Raw genomic sequence first — 19,505 nt, 5'->3', positions numbered from 1 at the left:
TATATATATGTAAAATATATATATATTATATATATATATAAAAAAATATATATATGTAAAAACCTACTCAGTGGTTTTGTCTGTAAAATCTCTTTGTGCCTGGGCAGGGATCTAGGTAGGATGAGCTGTCCTGCAGTCCCTGTGCGTGGTATTTCTAAGCTTTAGGATGCTGAAGTGGTTTTCATACGGCTTCAGGGAAAAACATGCCACGTTTCCCATACCTGCCCGCAGAGGCTGAAGCTTTGTGCTAAAAGGAGCTTATCCCAACCTTGGTTCTCAAGCCACCTCCTCTGTCTTTGTAATTAAGCAACCCTGTTTACGCGTCGCCAGCTATCAGGGATGCCTCTGGTGGGCTTGAAGGTCTCTCGGGAAGGTGATGTGATCCTGTTCCAGAGAACCAGCGTGTGTCGCTTCTGTCTCTAGGCTTGTTTTCTGACCTCGACACTCATTCCCATTTGGGCGTTATCACCTATGGCGTTTCCATGACGACGCTGGAGGATGTCTATCTGAAGCTGGAAGTTGAGGCGGAGATCGATCAAGCAGGTGGGATGGACTGTGACTGTTTCCCTGTTTTCCCTCATATTTGATTTAGTCTTAATTAGCATAGAATTGTCCATGCCATGTCACTGCCAGAAGGAGCTTTGCTACAGGGGTAAGAATAAAAAAATCCTCTCACGGAGTGCTACATCCAGCAGCACGGGGCTCCTTCAGCCTCACGGCATTCCAAGCTTTTGAAATATTTAACATGAGAAGCCTGCAGAAGCAGCGAATTTGGGAGGGGAATGACCCTAGGAGGATCCAGGGGAAAAGGTTTTCACTGGCTGTCCCTGCAGTAAATGACTTTTCATCCAGCATACTTCCATCTAACTTCTTTGTGCTTTTTATGGCTAGCTTTTTAAAATGTGCTTTATTTTCCTAATGGAGCTTACTCCCAAGAAACTGTACCTGCACTCATAAAACTCATTCCCAGCCTTCTGGTGAACAGTGATATTAGTAGCCTGCGCTTAAGGCTGAAGTAGCTGAACTTGGCTTCCTTCCCCTCCTTTAAATTAACTGCCAGTTCAAACGAAAAGTTGGGACTGCTTGATATTACCACAGAATTAATCAGTTCTTCTTTTGATGTCAACTTGGGATGGTTTAAGCTATCCTAATCATTCTAGAGCCTTCTTTGTGATACAGCCTAATAAACTATCCTGCTCTCAAAGCTTTTGCATGGGTCTAAGAGGGCTTAACAGCTGAACGTGCTGGTACTGAATATACAGGTGCATGCATAGGCTAATGGTGTGAAACTGGGGTGAGTTGCGCCTTTTGGGTGGTGGAAATTTGTGTCATCTGCCTTAAGGGTCTGCTGTGCGGCTGATCCAGGGCTTTTGGGGAGATTGGTGTCGTTGAGCTTGAGGTTAAGTTGAGAGATGGGGTTGAGATGAGATGGTTTCCCCAATAGCAAGGGGAAGGAATCGACGACCACCCGGCTTTCTCCAGCCCTCCCATTTCAAAGCACGTAGCTTTGGCACAGAGCATCAGGTTTGTAGAGATTTATGCTCTTCTTTTTCAGATTATAGCGTGTTCAGTTCCCAGCAAGTGCAGGATGAAATGGATACCAAATCCCTCGACGATATGGAGCAGAGCCTCCTGATGCTCTCGGAGACGAAGGCGCCAGCGATGAGCAATACAGCCCTCTGGAAGAAGCAGGTTGCCACCATAGCAAAAGTTCACTTTCTCAGCCTCAAGCGGGAAAACAAATGCGTGCGAGTTATGTGAGTATTGGGGCGCGCTCGCTTAAATAGAAAATTCTCAAAACCTGTTTGAATAATACCAGAGAAACAGCAGGATGCAATTAATTATTTTTTCCCCATAGTTACATGTCAACGTGAACAAGTATTACTGTTGAACATGTGCTTTTTCGGGGCAAGGGAGATGTTGTTTTAATAACATGCACGTAAGCTGGGTTGGCTTTCGCTGGATTGTAATAAAACCGAAACTTTTATTTCTTTCAGGTTGTTGCTTTTTCTCATTTTTCTTGTCGTTCAGATTTTGTTGTTTTTCATACACCACATCATCAAAAATTCTGTAGCTGCTATCAAACTTTCCCCAGATTTGTACTTGCTGAAGCCCGGAGAGGACTATCACAAGTACAGGAGCCGCCTCCTGCTGCAGAACTCCACAGGTAGGAGAGCAGAGATGCTCTGCGGGGGTGGCTCCCCTCTCCACCGCTCTCTTTAAACGCAGCATGTCACGTGGTGGGGAAAGATGGTGGGTGCTACTTTGGGGGTTTGGAACAAACTTTTTGCTAGAAATTAACCCAAATGAAGAGTTTCCAAGTAGCCAGAGATGGTAGAAAGCGAGTATCCTTAGCGCTGTAGTGCTTGCTTTGGAGATCTTCCTCCTCTTCCTCCCGTGTCCGGTGGCCTTGTGCTCGGTACGTCGTAAGATGATGCGTGTGAAGGAGCTGGCCAGAGGGACGTTTAGGTACATCAACATTAAAATCCTGCTACAAAGCATTTTGGAAAATTCCTTTCTGTTTCAACTGAGGATGTTTTAAAAGTGCGTAGCAGCGGTCCAGGCAATAGAAACGAGCGTCTGTTTGAGCTATCAGGAACTTGTGCTTAATACAGCTTCATTTCTCTGGAAGCTGTATCAAAGTGCTGCTGGCGTCCTGCTCTTGTAGATAATTCTCTGTTCAGCTGAAACTTTTGAGCGTCCTGATGATGCTCCTTGGCAACCTTGGCTTCTTCACCGCTGCATTTGGCTTGCACAAATCAGTTAGAGCATATAACCCCAAAACATTTCCTTGAATGCTTCGGAGGGTGTTGAGTAGGAAGCCAAAATAAAATCATTCATGTTGTTGAAAACAGCAGAGGACTTTTTTTTTTTTTTTTTTTCTGGTTGTCATGTGTGAGGGAGCAGTGGTCTTTGATCGTAGGGTTCTATCAGTGGGAAAACGCATCGATAATTTTGTGTAAAATACTCCAAGGTGGTCACGAGTAATCACGTTGTGTTCTGTGTCTTCCACCAGAATCGGATATCGATGACATTGTCCGCTCTCTTGGGAGCATGAACATACTCCTGGAGATGTTCAATGACAGCGATTACGTCTCAGCTGCACCTCACAGCGCAGCTTTAAACGTGTTTGACCTTGAATCCAGGCAGGTAAGGTGGACAGACTGGCTCAGTCGTGTCCCAAGCAGCTGGTTAGGGGCTGGTTTTGCTGTACTCTTGCCTGAAAGGCCCGTGTTGAGCCATATAATCAAATTATATATAGTACTGCTTATACAGGAGGCCTTCAAACAGGACTGGTGTTAACAGAATGGAAATATTGTCAAAATCAATGTTCTTGCATAATGATAACTGTGGTAGGCTAATAGAACTTCCATCCCCCTTTCTTCCCCACAAGGATGTACTTAAAGGGGGCCCAGAGGAAAGGTGGGGAAAATCTTTTTAGTAGGGCCAGCTGTGACAGGACAAGGGGGGATGGCTTTAAACTGAAACAGGGGAGGTTTAGACTGGATCTAAGGAAGAAATTCTTTACCATGAGGGTGGTGAAACACTGGAACGGGTTGCCCAGAGAGGTGGTGGAGGCCCCATCCCTGGGAACATTCCAGGCCAGGTTGGCCGGGGCTGTGAGGAACCTGCTGTGGTTCAAGGTGTCCCTGCTCCTGCAGGGGGGTTGGGCTGGGTGACCTCTGGGGGTCCCTTCCAACCCAAACCATTCTATGGTTCTATGATGCAGAAAGCCAAGAGAAATATTTTACTTCACAAGAGACCTGGCATAGGAATCTATTTTTTTTTTTTTTTTTAACTTACACTGGCTGAACTATACAATTTGACAGAAGTATAATCCATGGTGCTCTCATGTGTAAAGAAAAATGAGTTTCTTGGATTGTCAGTACTCATTTCAGTGTGGTCACCGAAGGAGTGTCGGAAAGATTTGAACACTGGGGCTGTATTTAATCCCCAGCAAAGGAACTGCTTTGCAATGTGTCAGCTCTGTCTCTTGTTCTCATTTTTATTCATGGCAAACTGTTAATATCAGCGTGGCAGTGCAGCCCTTAGCTAATGTAAATTTTTGCCTGTCTGGTTTTAAAATGCATTAGCAAGAACATACGAGTGCGGGTCACCGCGTGTGTTGTTTTTCAGACTGTAATTGTCTGGAGCATCATTTGTCATAGCATCGCCGTTGCATAAACCATTCCGGGGATTTATTCCAAATAGTTTGTTCTCTAGGAGCGTGACTGTTTTCCTGAATTAGGTTACGTGTTGCAACCACCCTGAGCACCCCAGAGCCTCCTGCAAAGCATGCTCTGTAATGCAAAGATTTTTCCCAGTGTTCAGGTTTAATTAAGCCCGTAGGAGAGCCCTCTCAGGATGTTGCCCGTCGTGCAGGAGAATTAATAGAGAAAACCCTTTCCTTTCCAGAACTATGTTTTCACGGTCATATTCAACAGTACCATGGTGCACTCCCTGCCAGTTTTGATGAATATTGTCAGCAATCTGCTTCTGCGCAATTTAAACGTGACGGAGAGCATTCAGATCTGGAGCAACCCCTTCGTTCAGGTGAGCGGCACCCGTGGCTGCAGCACGGCAAAAATCACCCGTAAGCACGGGGCGGGTGGCAAAGCATCCCTGGGGTGAGGGGGGTGTGCGTAAAAATGCGCCGTAAATGAAGGGAGAAGCTGGTTTGGGACTGTCTGCAGCACCAAGGGCTGTGCTCTGCAAAGCACCCTCAGGAAGGATTAGACCCCAGTAGCCGAAGCCCGTGGAATAAGACCCTGGTGGTATGGACCTTTGCAGAATTGAAGAGGACTTGAAAGGTGCCGGGGTTTGGTGGAGGAAAAAGGGGCTTGGAAAGAGGATCTCCTACTGGGAATCTGTTACGGGTTTGTTCAAGGTTACTGGCAGTTCTCGGGATGCTGGAGGTCTGCTGTCTCCCCTGCAGAGCTGGGGTGGCCTTTAGGAGAGGAGAGGACCTCCTGCAGCAGATAAATGTTCTAGGAGCTTCTTAGATGCTCTTATAAATACTCCAAAAACTTTCGCAGGTATTTTCCTTCCTGCTGCGGCTCAGATGGTATCGAGATACACAGTTTTAGCATTTACAGTCATGTTCCAATTCTAAATGCATTTTTTTGGTCCTGGTATTGAAGAAATCTGATTTATATTTCAGAATCTTCCAGACACAATTTTCAGACTAGAGATCTATTTTGAAGCTGTGTTGCTGGGAATCATTATTACTGGAATGCCACCCTATTTTGCCATGGACAATGCAGAAAACCATAAGGTAAATTCCCAGATGTGGATTGATAGACTGCACAAAAACTTAAGGTTTTCCCAAAATCCCAAGGGTTTTAAGGGGTGTTTTAAATAGCGTCTTTTGCCATGAGAGGCGGCATGGATGTGACTGCTGTTTGCTGCCTTGGGTAGAGCAGAGTTGGGAAAAGCCCTTTTGCTTTCCGTGGAAATGCTTTTTGCTGCTTTGGCAGCTAAAATGGGCAGGAACCAGGTAACAGGCTGATGCCACATCGGTGTAAAAGCAGTTTATTAGAGGGGGAAACCCAAGATCCTGCTCGCACACCGAGGCAGGTTAACACAGTGTTCATTTTAAGTAATATTTCGTTAAGGTTTTCTTGTCCTGTTGCAGATCAAAGCGTACACGCAGCTGAAGATAGCGGGGCTTTATCCCTCCGCTTACTGGACCGGGCAAGCCGTCGTTGACCTCCCGCTGTTTTTCTCCATCCTTGTCCTGATGATAGGCAGCCTCTTCGCCTTTCACTACGGCGTTTATTTCTACGTCGGCAAGTTCCTTGCTGTGGTGAGTGCGGTGGGGATGGGAGAGCATGGTTACGTTATTTTCCACAATGTTTATTTTTATTAGATAGCTCAGCAGGTTTTTTTTTTTCCCACCGATATACAGGGGAAAATGCCTAATTAAGGCTGCTGGCACGGAGGCACCAGTCAGGCTGCACCAAAAGCACTTTTTGTGATCCTTGTCCTGATGATAGGCAGCCTCTTCGCCTTTCACTACGGCGTTTATTTCTACGTCGGCAAGTTCCTTGCTGTGGTGAGTGCGGTGGGGATGGGAGAGCATGGTTACGTTATTTTCCACAATGTTTATTTTTATTAGATAGCTCAGCAGGTTTTTTTTTTCCCGACCGATATACAGGGGAAAAGCCTAATTAAGGCTGCTGGCACGGAGGCACCAGTCAGGCTGCACCAAAAGCACTTTTTGTGGGGAAAAATACTCAAATTTTGGGGTGTCGTGCAGAACTGGAAGAAAATAGAGCTTTAAAATACCAGGGTCTTCCAAGGAAATGCTCCATCCTGCTTTGCCCTGCTTGCTCAGTCTGTGTTGTGCTCTTTTGCTGCCGATTGATAACTGCTCCGTTTGCATCGGCGTGCTGCTAGTGACAAGGCTACCGTGCCTTTGACCACCGACCAGCTCGGCAATGAATTGCAACGTATGATTAAATTGAAGGGACTTCAAGTCTTCGTGTCCTTTTATATTCAGAGAGCGGGTTTCCCTGAGGTATTGGCTGTAATTGAGAAGCGTCAGATTTTCCTAGCTGCTTTCCCAGACGAGCTGAGTTCCTCAGGCTTGGGATGTGTCCGTTGCACTGCAGGGCTATTTTTTTTGCATCTACCCTTGTTTTAATTTCTGCAAAAATGGTAAGGCTGAAGGGTGGAATTCCCAATATTTGCCAAAATCTTCAGGTCAACATTTATGAGAGCCTGTGCTATAAAAAAAAAAAAGGGAAGTAGTTTAAAGGAAACTGAGAGAGTGAAGTTCCTGCCTATCCATGTACTCTTATTTGTGCCTGTAATAGTATATGCTGTATGTACTGAGGTGGCAAAATATATCAAATATGTAGCACACTACAGTTATTCCAGCTGGTACTTACACAAAAAATTCCCCCCCAGGTTCTTGCTGCACATTTCCCAAGAAACCTTTCCTGTCTTTGCAGATTTTTTGCCTGATCGGTTATGTCCCCTCCGTCGTGCTCTTCACTTACGTGGTCTCCTTCACATTTAAAAAAGTCCAGAACACAAAAGAATTTTGGTCGTTTATATTTTCAGTGGTGAGTAGCTTTACCTTGAGTTGGGCTGGCTAGGGAGGTTGGGTATTGCCAAGGCCACAACAGGCTTCCCAGCTATTTTATTTAACGGTGTGTCCTTAATGCAGCAGAAATTTGAAGCATTTACCAATGTCTCTATATTGCTGCCATATCCTAAATGAGAAGAGCTTTAAAAAATGTGCCTCAGATTAGATAACGTGCTTAGGGAGTCTGAACTGAAGGAAAATGGACTTTATTTTCTTGTCTCTTTTGTACAGACAGCCTTGCTCTGTACGGTTGTCACCGAAGTGGCCTTTTTTCTGGACTATTACCTGGTAACCACCATCCTGCATTATGTCTTCTCCATCTTCATTCCTATTTACCCCCTTATTGGCTGCCTGATTTGTTTTATAAAGGTAAGGGGGCACAGGAGATCCTCTCCAGGGCGTTTGTAGATGGGCTGGGGTTGGGTGGGCATCTCTAATGCTAACGGGAAGCGTCATTTAACATGGGAGGAATAGCAACCGCTGCTTTTGGAATCATAGAATCATAGAATGTTTTGGGTTGGAAGGGACCCCTAGAGGTCATCTAGTCCAACCCCCCTGCTGAGAGCAGGGACACCGCTAACTAGATCAGGTTGCTCAGAGCCCCATCCAACCTGGCCTTGAATGTTCCCAGGGATGGGGCCTCCACCACCTCTCTGGTCAACATGTTCCAGTGTTTTACCACCCTCATTGTAAAGAATTTCTTCCTTATATCTAGTCTAAACCTCCCCTGGTTTTCCTGTAAGCAAAGTGTTACAGCTTTAAAATGAGGAAAGAAACAAGTCTTCCACCAACTATCTAAAGGAAAAACCATGCGTTTCTCAGCCTGTGGACTGGGCAAACCCCAGTGATGGGAGATGGATTAGTTGGGAGTCGGTGGCTTTAAACCGGGAGCAGCCCCGGGGACTTTGATGGAGGTTTATTGGTGTCAGACTGGTGCAAGCAGGGTCTCTGCAGAGCTCAGAAAGGCCTTGAGCAACATAACTTAAATGGCTGATTGGAGATTAAAGTGCAATACAGAGTATGCGGTCTGTGGTAGGGAATTATTTACCTGAAAGTATTCCTTTGCATTGTCAGGTCTCATGGAAAGGCAAGCGAAAGGATGGAGGATACTACGACCCGTGGGACCGGCTCCTGGTAGCAGTTATAGCTGTAAGTGTGGGTATTTGATTATTTGCTGTAGAGAATTGCTCACTGCTGCTGGGAGGCCCCTTCTGTTCAGGCATCTTTATTAATAAAGATTGGAGCTAACGTTCAGCATCGCCGGAGCCTGCAGCTTTGCAGCCTGTTGCAGCACAAACAGTATCAGTAAAAACTGCTGTGCTCACCAGCTCAACATCTGCTTTAATAGACTTATGAACAGTGCTGGTATTAATCCTCGTTATTATGGGAGTCTCTGCTAATGGAGCAGGAACTCCAGAGCAGGGGACAGCCCCTTCTCTCTCCAAAAACCCAATAATTGCCATTAAATCTAAGCAGACTCTGGTTCTGCGTCCTCGGTGTTGCCCCGCGGAGCAGCATCTAATGCCATATTTCATGTTCTTGGAAACAGCAGCACTTGGTGGTGGTGAGGAGCTTGGTGCTTCTTGTCACTCGTTGAACTGGTGGAACCACCTGTAGGGTCACCTATAGGATCACCAGCCTCGGAGGGCTGGCAGCGCTCCGCGTAACCAGAACCGTATTTGTCCATTTTAGCCCTATTTGCAGTGTGTCGTCTGGCTCTTCCTGCTGCGATGTTTCGAGCTGAAGAATGGGGGGAGGACAGTTAGAGAGGATCCATTTTTCAGGTGCGTCTGTTCAATAGGCTTCTAAAAAGCAGTAGTCGAAAGAAGCTGGTTTTAGAAAAGATGCTGGTAATTAAACTGGAGCGTGCAGTGGATAGCGATGGGGTTACTACAGAAAATAAAATACCTGTGGTTATATCCCATCCACAGTGTCTAAAGAATTTGTCCTCCTAACGTCAGTTGTCTGAAATTCAGTCGCTAAAGTGCAGAACAAGGTTTTTCACTTCCTTTTAAGTTGTATCAGTGCAAAATCAGGAATTTTGTAAGGATGTCCCCTATATAAAAATAGGGGAACTTCCTTTCCTGTTGCATGGCTGGAGATGTTGTACCCCAGCAAAGAGCTTGGCACAAAGATGACGTAGCTGCAGTCCTTGACAGCTCTTTCTGCTCTTCTGGGGCTTCTCAGATGTGCTGCATAAATGTGTTACTCCTGGGTTCAGCAAACACAAATTGCTTTCCGCATCAAAGCAGCGAGCAGATCTCCACTGGATGCCAAGCAGAGGCATCACGTTGTTTTCTTCCCCTTAGAAAATGTTTTACAAAAGCCAAAACCTGGAAGTTCCCCGACGTCCCGCGTGATGAGAACGAAGATGGAGACGTGAAGGCGGAGAGGCTGCGCGTCCAAGAAATATTGAGCGGCCCCAAGAGCGAGGAGGTAATGGCCGTGCGCCCATGGGCGCTACCCAGAACCCAAATCCAGATGTTCCCCAGAGCTGCTGGGGTCTGCAGCCACTTCCCTCCTCTCTATTAGATGCCAGCAATCCTGGTCAGCAGCTTGCACAAAGAATTCGATGAAAGGAAGGAATTTCTTCTGGGGAGAAAAATAAAGAAAGTGGCAACAAAACACGTTTCTCTCTGCGTAAAAAAAGGTTGGAGTTTAATTACTTGCTGTTGAGCTGGTTCAGTTACAAAAAGAACTCTTGAATCCATTTATCTGACCTCATGGGCAATGTTTTGTGTTATCCTTTCTTCAGGAGAAATCCTGGGTTTGTTAGGACCCAACGGGGCTGGGAAAAGCACGTTAATTAATATGCTCGTCGGAGAGATTGAGCCAACCAGCGGGCAGGTACGTTGCATGCTACCAACTAAATAGAAAATGAATTATTATTATTATTATTATTATTATTACATGCATTCCCAAGTGTTTTTTGCTAAAACTTTACAAAACCAGTTCTGAAACTTGTCTAGACCCTACTCAATAATTCTGTGTTTTCCTCGCAGGTTCTGATGGGAGATTATTCCTTTGGCCTGAACAGCGACGAGGACTCCGTGAAATTTGTGGGGTACTGTCCTCAAACAAACCCGCTTTGGCCAGATATTACATTGCAGGAACACTTTGAAATTTATGGCGCTATCAAAGGAATGAGTCAGTCTGATGTTAAGGAAGTCATAAAACGGTGAGTAGTTTGTTACAGAAATGTTTAAGGTTTAGCTATATTCTTCTTAGCAGATTTTTTTTTTTTCCCTTTTCCTAATGCAATCTTATTTTCATTTAAGTTTGATTGGATCTTTTCAGCAAGTGTGAATTTGTGGGTTAGGAGATACAGATTCAGCCACACAAAATTCAACTGGTATTTGTATTTTTTTATTTTTTTATTTTTTTATTCGAAGTTACGAAGCGCTAACGATGACCTTTGCAGAGGGATGGGGAGCCCAGGGCTTGGCGCTGGTTTTAGGTTGTCACCCTGGGCTCCTCTGGGACATGGGGCGGGTGGGTTTGTGTGCAAGCGCCCAGCTCCAATTCTGCTCACTGCTCTGCTTTTCTTAAAATTTATGTACAAATACCTACAGATATTTGTAACTGAGCTCTTCGAATGAGCCTGTTTGCATTCTGTGGGATGAGGGGGAAGCCGAACCATCACCCTCTCGGCTTCTCACAATGTGGTCCTTTCCCTTCCGCAGCATCGCAAGCGCCCTGGATTTAAAAGACCACCTGCAGAAGACAACGAAGAAGCTGGGCGTAGGGCTGAAACGCAAGGTATGGGGGAGCTTTCTGAGCTGCCATGCTGGGTGTTTCCAGCAGCCGTGGTGTCTCCAGCAGCCGTGGTGTCCTCACCCTTTGCCTTTGCCTTCCTCCCAGCTGTGCTTTGCCCTGAGTATGCTGGGCAACCCGCAGGTCACGCTCTTGGATGAACCGTCGACCGGGATGGATCCAAAAGCCAAGCAGCACATGTGGTGAGTGCCGCCGGGGCTGTGCTTGCCCCAGGATCGTTTCTCTTTGGGGGTTTGTCCCACTTTACGTGTGCATTATCCCTGTTAACACTAGAGAGAGCCATAGACAGGGAATCAGCGCTGCCTTAGTGGCCAGTGCACTTCATCTGTGTCCCCTCTCAGAACAGCTTGGCCATTAAAAGCTTTGAAACTCAAAAGAAATCTTTAAAATAATATAAGGAGTATGAAATTTGAGTCATCTGTGTGAAAAAATCAGATCTTCATGGTTGCTGTGGGAGCAGCGTTGGTCCATAAAATAAGGGGTTTGTGTTTGACCATCACAGTCGTCATGTCATACTCTCCTGGTTTCAGCTGGGATGGAGTTAATTTTCTAACCCAGGATTTACTGGTACATGCCAAATATTCTAAATGTTTTATTCAGGGTTTGTTTTTTTTGTTTGGTTGGTTGGTTTTTTGGGTTATGTTTTGTAGGCGGGCAATTCGAGCAGCATTTAAGAATAAGGAGAGAGCGGCTATCCTGACCACTCACTACATGGAAGAGGCGGATGCTGTCTGTGACCGCGTGGCCATCCTGGTGTCTGGGCAGCTCAGGTACCACCGGAACCCTCCCCTGCAGGCGGGTGTTGAGGTGGGGAGGATAGGACAGCTGTCGACTAGAATATATTTCTTTGAAAATACAGGTAGACAATTTTTTTGCACCTGGAACTCAGAGCAAAACTAAACTTAAACTGCTAAAAGGGTCTGCGAGAAGTGAGGCTGCTTTTTGAGCGTGGTGGCGCATGTACGACTATTTATTTTCTCTCTACCATTGGTAGGTGTATAGGTACTGTCCAACACCTGAAGAGTAAGTTTGGCAGAGGATACTTCTTGGAAATGAAATTAAAAGAAACGGCAGATGTACAACAGGTGGAGTATCTGCAGAGGCAGATTGTGCACATCTTCCCAAACGCGAATCGTCAGGAAAGGTAAACTCCCAACAAATACGCGGAAAACACTGATGTGAATACGAGCCCCTGATTTCTCAGCCGCTCCTTGGCGTTGAGGAAGAAATGCCATGGTGCTGAAATTTTCAAAAAATATTTACACGTAGCTTAAAAAAAAGAGGAAGTCTTTTGGTGTTTTGCAGGGCAGCAAAAGCTGCCAGGGTGGCAGCTGCGAGCCCCGCGTGCAGATGTTCGGCATGGAGGAAGCAAAACTCAATTTCTGCATAGCTGTTGCTTGGAGGCTTCCTCCTTCGTTGGGTCCCCCAGGAAACGGGGCTAAAATCTGAGTCCCTGAGTCACTGGCCCTCGTTATCTAGAAACGTTTGAACGTTTTCTGGGGATTCCCTCAAAGCTGGAGGGGTGGGTTGGTTGAGTTTTCCCCCAACGGCTTTGAATTTCTGCCGGATGGAATGGAGGGTCTGGCTTGGTGACTGCTGATGAGACTCTCCAAAAAGGGCGCTGCAGGCATCGTGTAAGGAGCATTCCTCAGCCCGGGAGACTTGGGGGAGAGTTTATATTTTGGAATCGAATGTGTGGGGCAGAGCAGCTCCCTGTTCTGGAGTCTGGGTTGCAGGAACCGCTGGACGATGCAAAGTCCCGAGCGATGCTGTGACCTCCCTCTGAGTTCATTTGAAAGGCAAAACCTCCCAACTTCGGGAGTCCCGGGCAGTGATTTTTATTTCATGACTTTATAGGCAGAATATGAATGGTTGAATCTTAGCTGAAGAGCATATAAATCATAGAGCAGTCTCAGGCGGGTCTCAGCTGATGCACCTGGACCTGGATCTCCAAGAGGGATTATAAACCAGCGGCATCGTTCCTGTTGTCTTGTGCGATGATGATTAGTCAAACTGCCTGCAGTAACCTTCAGAAAATGAGTTTAAATCAGTTCACTTGCACATTCATATTTTTGCTTTGAGTAATTTTACCTGAAGCTAAATTTGCTGTTTCTTTGTTCCAGTTTTGCTTCTATTTTGGCGTATAAAATTCCTAAAGAAGATGTACAGTCGCTTTCGCATTCTTTTTCCAAGCTGGAAGAAGGTAATTGAGCGCTTGCCACGCATCCTGTGCAGAAATCATTTTGTCTCCCATCACTGACACATTTGCCATGCAGTGGCACTTCTGCATTGCCGTTCCAAATTTATTTAATTGATCTTTTCTGTTATTATTGCTGTCCCCAACTCTGTTTCTGGTGAAATCACCAGTGAGCACTTGTGCCAGCTTAAAATGCTTTAAATGCAGCTGTGTCAGATGGTGAAGTATCCCTAATTACGCTCTCATTAATTCTTCCAACAGTAAAGCACGCCTTTAACATCGAGGAGTACAGCTTTTCTCAGGCGACACTGGAACAGGTATGGTAAAGCAGATTACATTTCATGGAAGTAAATCCCGCCAGGCAAAGGTGTTGCAGATTTTTTGACGGAGTTTTCCCAGGCATCTGGTGCGGATTTGCTTTGCCCCTGCTGTCTGGGAGCCGTGGATGGAGGGGGCAGATGAGCCCTGTGTGGGCAGGGCATCCCCCCTGCCTGGCTTGCAGGCAGCTGGGGCCGCTCTGCTCTTCCCTGTTCAGGCAGTTTTGGGGAAGTGAAGTCCCCTTTTCCAAAGTGAATTTGGGGCTGTCGGTTCCCTTGCTCGCTTTGTCCCCATTTTCTCCTTTCTTTTGAAAATAAGACACGCCAGCTGCAGTGACTGGAGCGAAAGAAATTTGTGACGTTAGTGGAAATGCCACTCTGGTTTATTCAGAAGGTGGGCATTGCTCTTCGTTTCTGAAGGGAGGGTAACGCTGAGGCTTGTTATTGCTTCTTCTGGATTAGTTATTGCTGACGATAAACATCCTTCAGCCTGTATTTGGTTCAACTTCCCTTTACTTGTGCTCTTGAAACGAGGTGGGGATGGTAGGAGCATGGGGAAAAAATCCCAAAGTACTGAAAATGTCCTACTCAGAGGTGAAGCAATACAGTTCATATCCCTGAGATTTCTACTGTGAATTCTATTTGTGACCGAGAAAGCTCCTATGAGGAGCGTGGTGTGCTCACGTCCTTCCTGCCTGTTCCAGGTTTTTGTGGAGCTGGCTAAAGAGCAGGAGGAGGAGGACAGCAGCTTTGGCACCCTGAACAGCACCCTGTGGTGGGAGAGGACGCAGGAGGACCGAGTTGTTTTCTGAGCTCCTTACGCTCCAGATCTGCTCGGCAGCTCCTGGTTTTGTGCAAGCGAAGATCCTCCGGGTGCGTGCTGGGGGCGCGTGCGTGGAAAACGTTGGAGCTGGGATGGACGAGGAAAATTCGTATTTGGAAGCACGGAGCATGTTCCTTCCACCGTCCTGGCTTTAGGGATAATGCCGCAATAGCGGTGGAAGCGGTGAGCGTCCCCATGGTGACTCTGGCTGTTCTGAAATCCCTTCTCCCCTCGCTGCTGGCCGGTTTGCGTTGAGCGAGAAGACGCCGCCTCGACAGCCGGTCAGCTCCTGGTGTTGGTTGGTTGTGCTGGGAGCACCCACCTGGCTCCCTTGGCCATGCCGCACCGGAATCTGGGCTGGCTGCCTGGGGTTGGGCTGTCCTTCCTGGAAATCGTGTGGTTGAGCAAAACCAGCTCCCACTGGAGCATCCTGTCCCGCGGGACCCGCTCGCTGGTTCGCAGGGTCTTGCCATGCCCCATGCCCACGGTTGGGCATCGCTGCCTGCCCGACGAGGCGCCGTGCAGACGCGTGGCCCTGCAAGGTCCTGCTCCCCTGCCGGCTGATCCATCCCTGCTTACGCTTAGAAGATGCACCTGCTTGGAAGAGAGGGGAAAAAACCACTCCAAAGTAACTGTGTTCACTGCAAAAGAGGGTCCTGAATTACACTGCGAGCTTAGCTTGGTATCCAGCCAACGTGAAAATGCTCATTTACAGATATAACATATGGCACTCGTTGACACTTGGGTTTCTTTCCACCGCAGGTTGGCAGATGTGGCTAACCCGTGCTGGGTGGCGCTGATGTCTGGGATGCATGCGCTGTAGGGTTACAGGGGGTGTACAGAAGTCGATGCTTTCTTTCCCCCGCTTGGTAAAAAGTACAAAGACATAACTGTGTAGTTACGGGGTTTGCAGAGATGTCGGTATTTCTCGTCGTCATTAAAAACAGCCTGATTTCTTTCGCTGGGTGTAACGACCTGTGTCCTGCCAGCTGGTTTTAGAGACCAGAGCCCAGTTTAGATGTTTTCATTTTTCTTGACAGTGAATTTGTAAGTACGTGCAACAGCATTTCCTAACCTGTCCTTGTGATAGTGGTAACGCAGCAGCGTGCTCGGCACAGGAACGTTTGCTTTGTGCTGGCCTGGCAATTTTTCATTCACCTTCGTAACCCCCCAAAATTAAAATCCAAATTCACGACCTCGTCAGTAGGAATTGGTGCCTTTGGTTTGCGTAGAAGCACGTGGAAGAGCAGAATACGTGATCCTTTATCCTAAGATATGACAGATGTATGTTGAAAAATGTATTATTTTTTTGTTTTTTCTACACAAAGTTATCATCACCTTTTTAGTTTTATAAGGTGAAATTAAAGATTGCTAACAGTTCATTGTGTTCTGCAGTGAGCAAATACAGAGGTGCATTTATATGGAAGCATTGGCTTCATAAGTCATAGAAATTGTGTATCTTCATACTAAAGTTAGAAAATATCTTATTTTTCTTGTGACAACTCAAAAAAACGGTGGGTTATGGTGGAGTTCTGTGTCCCAACTGTTTGTAATTATCAGGCAATAATGCATGGTGTAGGTCTGGCAACGGTTTATCATCACGTTGAGCCAAAATCTGCTTTCCTTAGTTTTTCACTCTGTTACGGGGAGATGTGAACTCTTCATGTACATATAGATTCTGTACCCATAGATTGCATATAAACATCCAGATTTTGGTTTGGAGTTAAAATTTGAGCCCAAGAACTTCAGGAACACCTGGACATCCCGTTTGCTTCTCCAGGGGAAGGTCCCTTCCCCTCGGGAGCGCAGCCCGTGCATCTGCCCGTTCTGATGAGCCCTGAGCCGTGGTGCTTGCATACGGCTGGAAACGGAACAGGGGTAAAGAACGGGATTACAGCACCAGCATCTGAACTGCAGCTCCAGTAGCGACCTTTCTAGGGCTGAAGCTTCCCTGCAAGAAGAGAAAAACGACCCCAATTCAGCTCTTTTGTTTATGCAGCCTTTTATTTCGCCCCGGGAGCCCCCCTGCCCATTGCTCCCAGCTGCATCCCTGCTGCTGGCCAGTGCCACCGAGCATTTTCCTTTATTTAGAGCAAAAGTAGGATCCAGAATTTTGTCTCGATGCTTTCCCATGTCTGTATGTACACGCTTAAGTGCATCTCCCCCAAATCCCATGTTTCTTACTTCCATGTCTTCTTGTAAATGGGTTTTCAGCTGAGTGTCGCCTGCACATCTGTCCAGCAAGGGTACAGCATCTTTCCACGGGAGCTCCGGGAAGTAGAGTTGTGACCTGTGAGCCTTGGTGTCTTAGTTTTCTTCTTTAACTTAGAGTTAATAGTCCGTGAAGTAGTTTGATGCTGTCTGGATGGCATCACCCTATTTCAGATAGTTTCTTATCTTCTAATGTTCCAAATGGATCATCTGAAAGCCTTCGTTAGCATCTGGATTTTCTCAGCTTGCTACTGTTCTTGTTTACCCTGGAGTAACCTGGTTGATGGTGGCACTGTATTTCTGCAGTTCCACGTACAAAAGATTTGGCTCCTTAAGTTAACTGCATATTTGGGTGGGATCTTTTTGGCGTCGTGACATCATGTGTCAGCGTGGCATCAGGTGCCACCCCAAAAGGTCACTGTAATCAGAACGCATTGTAACCAGAAGTCCTTCAAAGCGTCATATGAAGTCTGTAATTGCCAGAATAGGGAAAAAACACATGCAAAATTAAACCAGAGAATCCCCTGGAAACGTGAGCGCTTTGTTCCCGCGATTCAGCTCCATTCCATTATTCCCTGTGTCTGGCTGTTAGCGGTGACCTGCCAAATCCCAGCACCCAGCGGGTGCTCTAGGAGTTAACCTGGAGCCAAGGCAGCTGGATTCGGGCTGACTGTGGGACCTGCAAATCAGTTTGGTTTGTGCCACTGTTCCCAGTTACAAAGGTTTTAGTTATTTCGTAGAGTTGTTGTGAGAAATATTAGCTAGTATATCCGAAACTGGGAAGGTACGTTTACTTTATGGTGTTATTTTAAGGTTGTATTTTTCTAGGGAGGAATTTAATGCGTCTGATTTTTGTTTACATTACCAAGAAAAGCCTTTATTTAAAAACATCTCGGTGTGGTGAGTGAAGTCCGTTGCGTAGCCGACATCCAGTACTCTGCCAGCAGAAGCAGAAGGCATCAGGTCTGAAGGTGATGTGTTTGTAACGCGCATCCTGACATTGCCGCCAGGTGCTTTGAGGCATTTGCAGTTTATTTTATACACCTGCCTTTCTTTTACCACTTTACCAATACAGCCAAGTCGAGGCTTTTTTCCTTTCCCAGCAGAAAGTACTACCGAAATAAAGATGGATTGGATTGTTAAATGCTTGCGTTGCCGTCGCCCGTGTGGTTTGCTGGGCCAGGAAGAGGGGGGCTGTTTGCAAAAGCCTTTGCCGTTCCCTGGAGCGCGCCAGGGCATGCAACGAGATGGGGGGCTTGGGGGGCTTGGGCAGAGCATGGGGGGCCCCGGCTCTTGGCATGGCTGGGGGTGTCAGGCCGCAGTAATTGCAGAGTTTTAATTGAATTTGGAGGATCGCAGTACTGCAAGGCTTGGGATCTGCCCGCCCGCAGTTGTATCGTGTTAGCGGCCGGATTAATTCAGCCCAATTTCGGGTTTGAAGCGACCCCACGGCAGCTGCGTGCTGCTGGCATGCTGCACCGTGCATCTGCTGGGGTGAATCGCGTTCCTCCACTTGAAAAGTAATCCCACCAAAGAGAGGAGAGAAAAAAAAAAAAATTTCATTTTTCTGGTTGGCTCCATGCCCAAGGCAAACTGACTCTGTGGCTGGATGGGTGCTCGCTCTGGCGCGAGGGGGTGGCGAAATGTTGCTGGTGAGAGGTTTGGCTGAAGCTGGAAGACAAAACTGTGGTCTGCAGGGATGAAGAACGCTGCCTGCTCCTCAGGACTGCCAGCTCCTGGCGTGACCCGCTGCTGAGGAAGAGGAGGAGGAGGAGGAGGTCCACCTCCAGCCCTGTGGATCAGCTAAGGACTTAGCAAAATGAGAGGGGGTTGTGCCTCGGTGTCCCTAGACCCCACGGTGGGGAGGAAAATAACCCTAAAGAAATTTAATCTGAACTTGGTCAAAGTTCCCAGGTTTTCCCACTAGTTTGTCTTTAATGGTGCGTTAACGGCAGCGTGCAGTTTATTTATTTATTTAAAGCTGTAAAATTAATCCATTCCCTTGTAATGCTCCCTTGAAGAGATCTCCAGCAAATCCCTAGTTTAGCATGCTGAAATTCTCCTTTGTAAGAGTACCCTGGAGCTTTCAGTTCTTTTTTCCTGAAACGCATTGCTTTGAGTGTCCCCCTTGGAGGATGCTGGCTCCGTCCTCAGCCTTCCTCCTTGTAGATGTAAGGGCTGATCCAAGGCTGGTCCTGAGCTCCTTCTTCAGAAATCACATGGAGCAACTGCTTGGGGATTTAATTAATGATATTTTGAAGTGCTACCTGCTCTCTAGCTGCTTTTCAGTGAAACCCCAACGCCTTGCCTTGGACTGGGGTCCCACTTCAGCGGCAGAGCCCGGAGCAGCCCCCAGTGCGCAGGATGGGAAACCAAGGAGCATGCAGAGCAGAGCTCATTTTTCTGTTAAAATACATTTTCTATAGATAACGTGCAGGCATGGCAGGGCACAGGCACTGCCTGCCCTGTGTATGGCATGGGGTACGTGTCAGAAATGCAGTGGGTTTGTAGTGAAGTGCATCTCGGCTGTGCTTTTTTTGTGGTTACGAGAAGCCTTCCCCATTTCTCGCTTGTTGCCCAATGGGAAGGGATGCAGGAAAACGCTCTGCTCCTCTCCTAAATGAGCTAATTCCTTGAAAATGAGTAAATTGGCAGCTGCAGAAGAGCTGTGGCCTTTTGTTAAGCAACAACCAGACGGCTTTTGTGGTTTTCGTCAGCTCTGCAAATCAGAGGCCGAGTCCTCAAGCTGTTGAAGTTCCAGGACAGTCAAATTCCTTTAACTACTTGAACTGCCGTGTGGCTGCACACCCTTCCAATTCATTTGGATTTCCTGGCTTATCTGATTTCCTCACCTCCCTGTTTTGAATGCAGAACCATTGGAAACCTACTTCTTTCAAAAAAAAAACCAAAAAAAAAACCAAAAAAAAAAAACAACCAACCTAACAAAACTCCATCCTGATTCCAGCTGTGTGACAGCTGCTGGAAAAGCAATTAAAAGGAGTGGAAAAAAACCAAAATTATTAAAAGCAAAGGGGAAAAGAGAAATGAGAAATAAAAATCCTGTTGGTGCTGGGATGCAGGATTCGCCTC

General features: G+C 46.7%; 1 protein-coding gene across 2 annotated transcripts in view; it reads left to right on the top strand.

The window, feature by feature from the left end:
- The window catches only part of ABCA5 (ATP binding cassette subfamily A member 5), a 33,679-nt gene extending 16,295 nt beyond the window's left edge, over nt 1-17,384 (top strand). For both annotated transcript variants that reach the window (XM_009646150.2, XM_035901548.1), the window contains 22 exons: nt 424-543; nt 1,556-1,757; nt 1,998-2,167; nt 3,017-3,150; nt 4,417-4,554; nt 5,162-5,275; nt 5,636-5,806; nt 6,957-7,070; nt 7,325-7,462; nt 8,168-8,242; nt 8,786-8,877; nt 9,403-9,529; nt 9,626-9,743; nt 9,849-9,940; nt 10,096-10,271; nt 10,777-10,852; nt 10,955-11,049; nt 11,518-11,637; nt 11,862-12,011; nt 12,991-13,070; nt 13,326-13,381; nt 14,086-17,384. In XM_009646150.2, coding sequence (XP_009644445.1) covers nt 424-543; nt 1,556-1,757; nt 1,998-2,167; nt 3,017-3,150; nt 4,417-4,554; nt 5,162-5,275; nt 5,636-5,806; nt 6,957-7,070; nt 7,325-7,462; nt 8,168-8,242; nt 8,786-8,877; nt 9,403-9,529; nt 9,626-9,743; nt 9,849-9,940; nt 10,096-10,271; nt 10,777-10,852; nt 10,955-11,049; nt 11,518-11,637; nt 11,862-12,011; nt 12,991-13,070; nt 13,326-13,381; nt 14,086-14,193 — 2,666 coding nt within the window. In that variant the 3' untranslated portion in view covers nt 14,194-17,384. The remainder of the gene's footprint in view (nt 1-423; nt 544-1,555; nt 1,758-1,997; nt 2,168-3,016; nt 3,151-4,416; nt 4,555-5,161; nt 5,276-5,635; nt 5,807-6,956; nt 7,071-7,324; nt 7,463-8,167; nt 8,243-8,785; nt 8,878-9,402; nt 9,530-9,625; nt 9,744-9,848; nt 9,941-10,095; nt 10,272-10,776; nt 10,853-10,954; nt 11,050-11,517; nt 11,638-11,861; nt 12,012-12,990; nt 13,071-13,325; nt 13,382-14,085) is intronic.
- Nucleotides 17,385-19,505: the final 2,121 nt, after the last annotated feature.

Source organism: Egretta garzetta, unplaced genomic scaffold, assembly GCF_000687185.1.
Source record: "Egretta garzetta isolate BGI_Z169 unplaced genomic scaffold, ASM68718v1 scaffold19, whole genome shotgun sequence".
NCBI lineage: Eukaryota > Metazoa > Chordata > Aves > Pelecaniformes > Ardeidae > Egretta > Egretta garzetta.
Note: the sequence above shows the minus strand (reverse complement) of the source record. Positions and strands in the feature narration are given on the sequence as shown.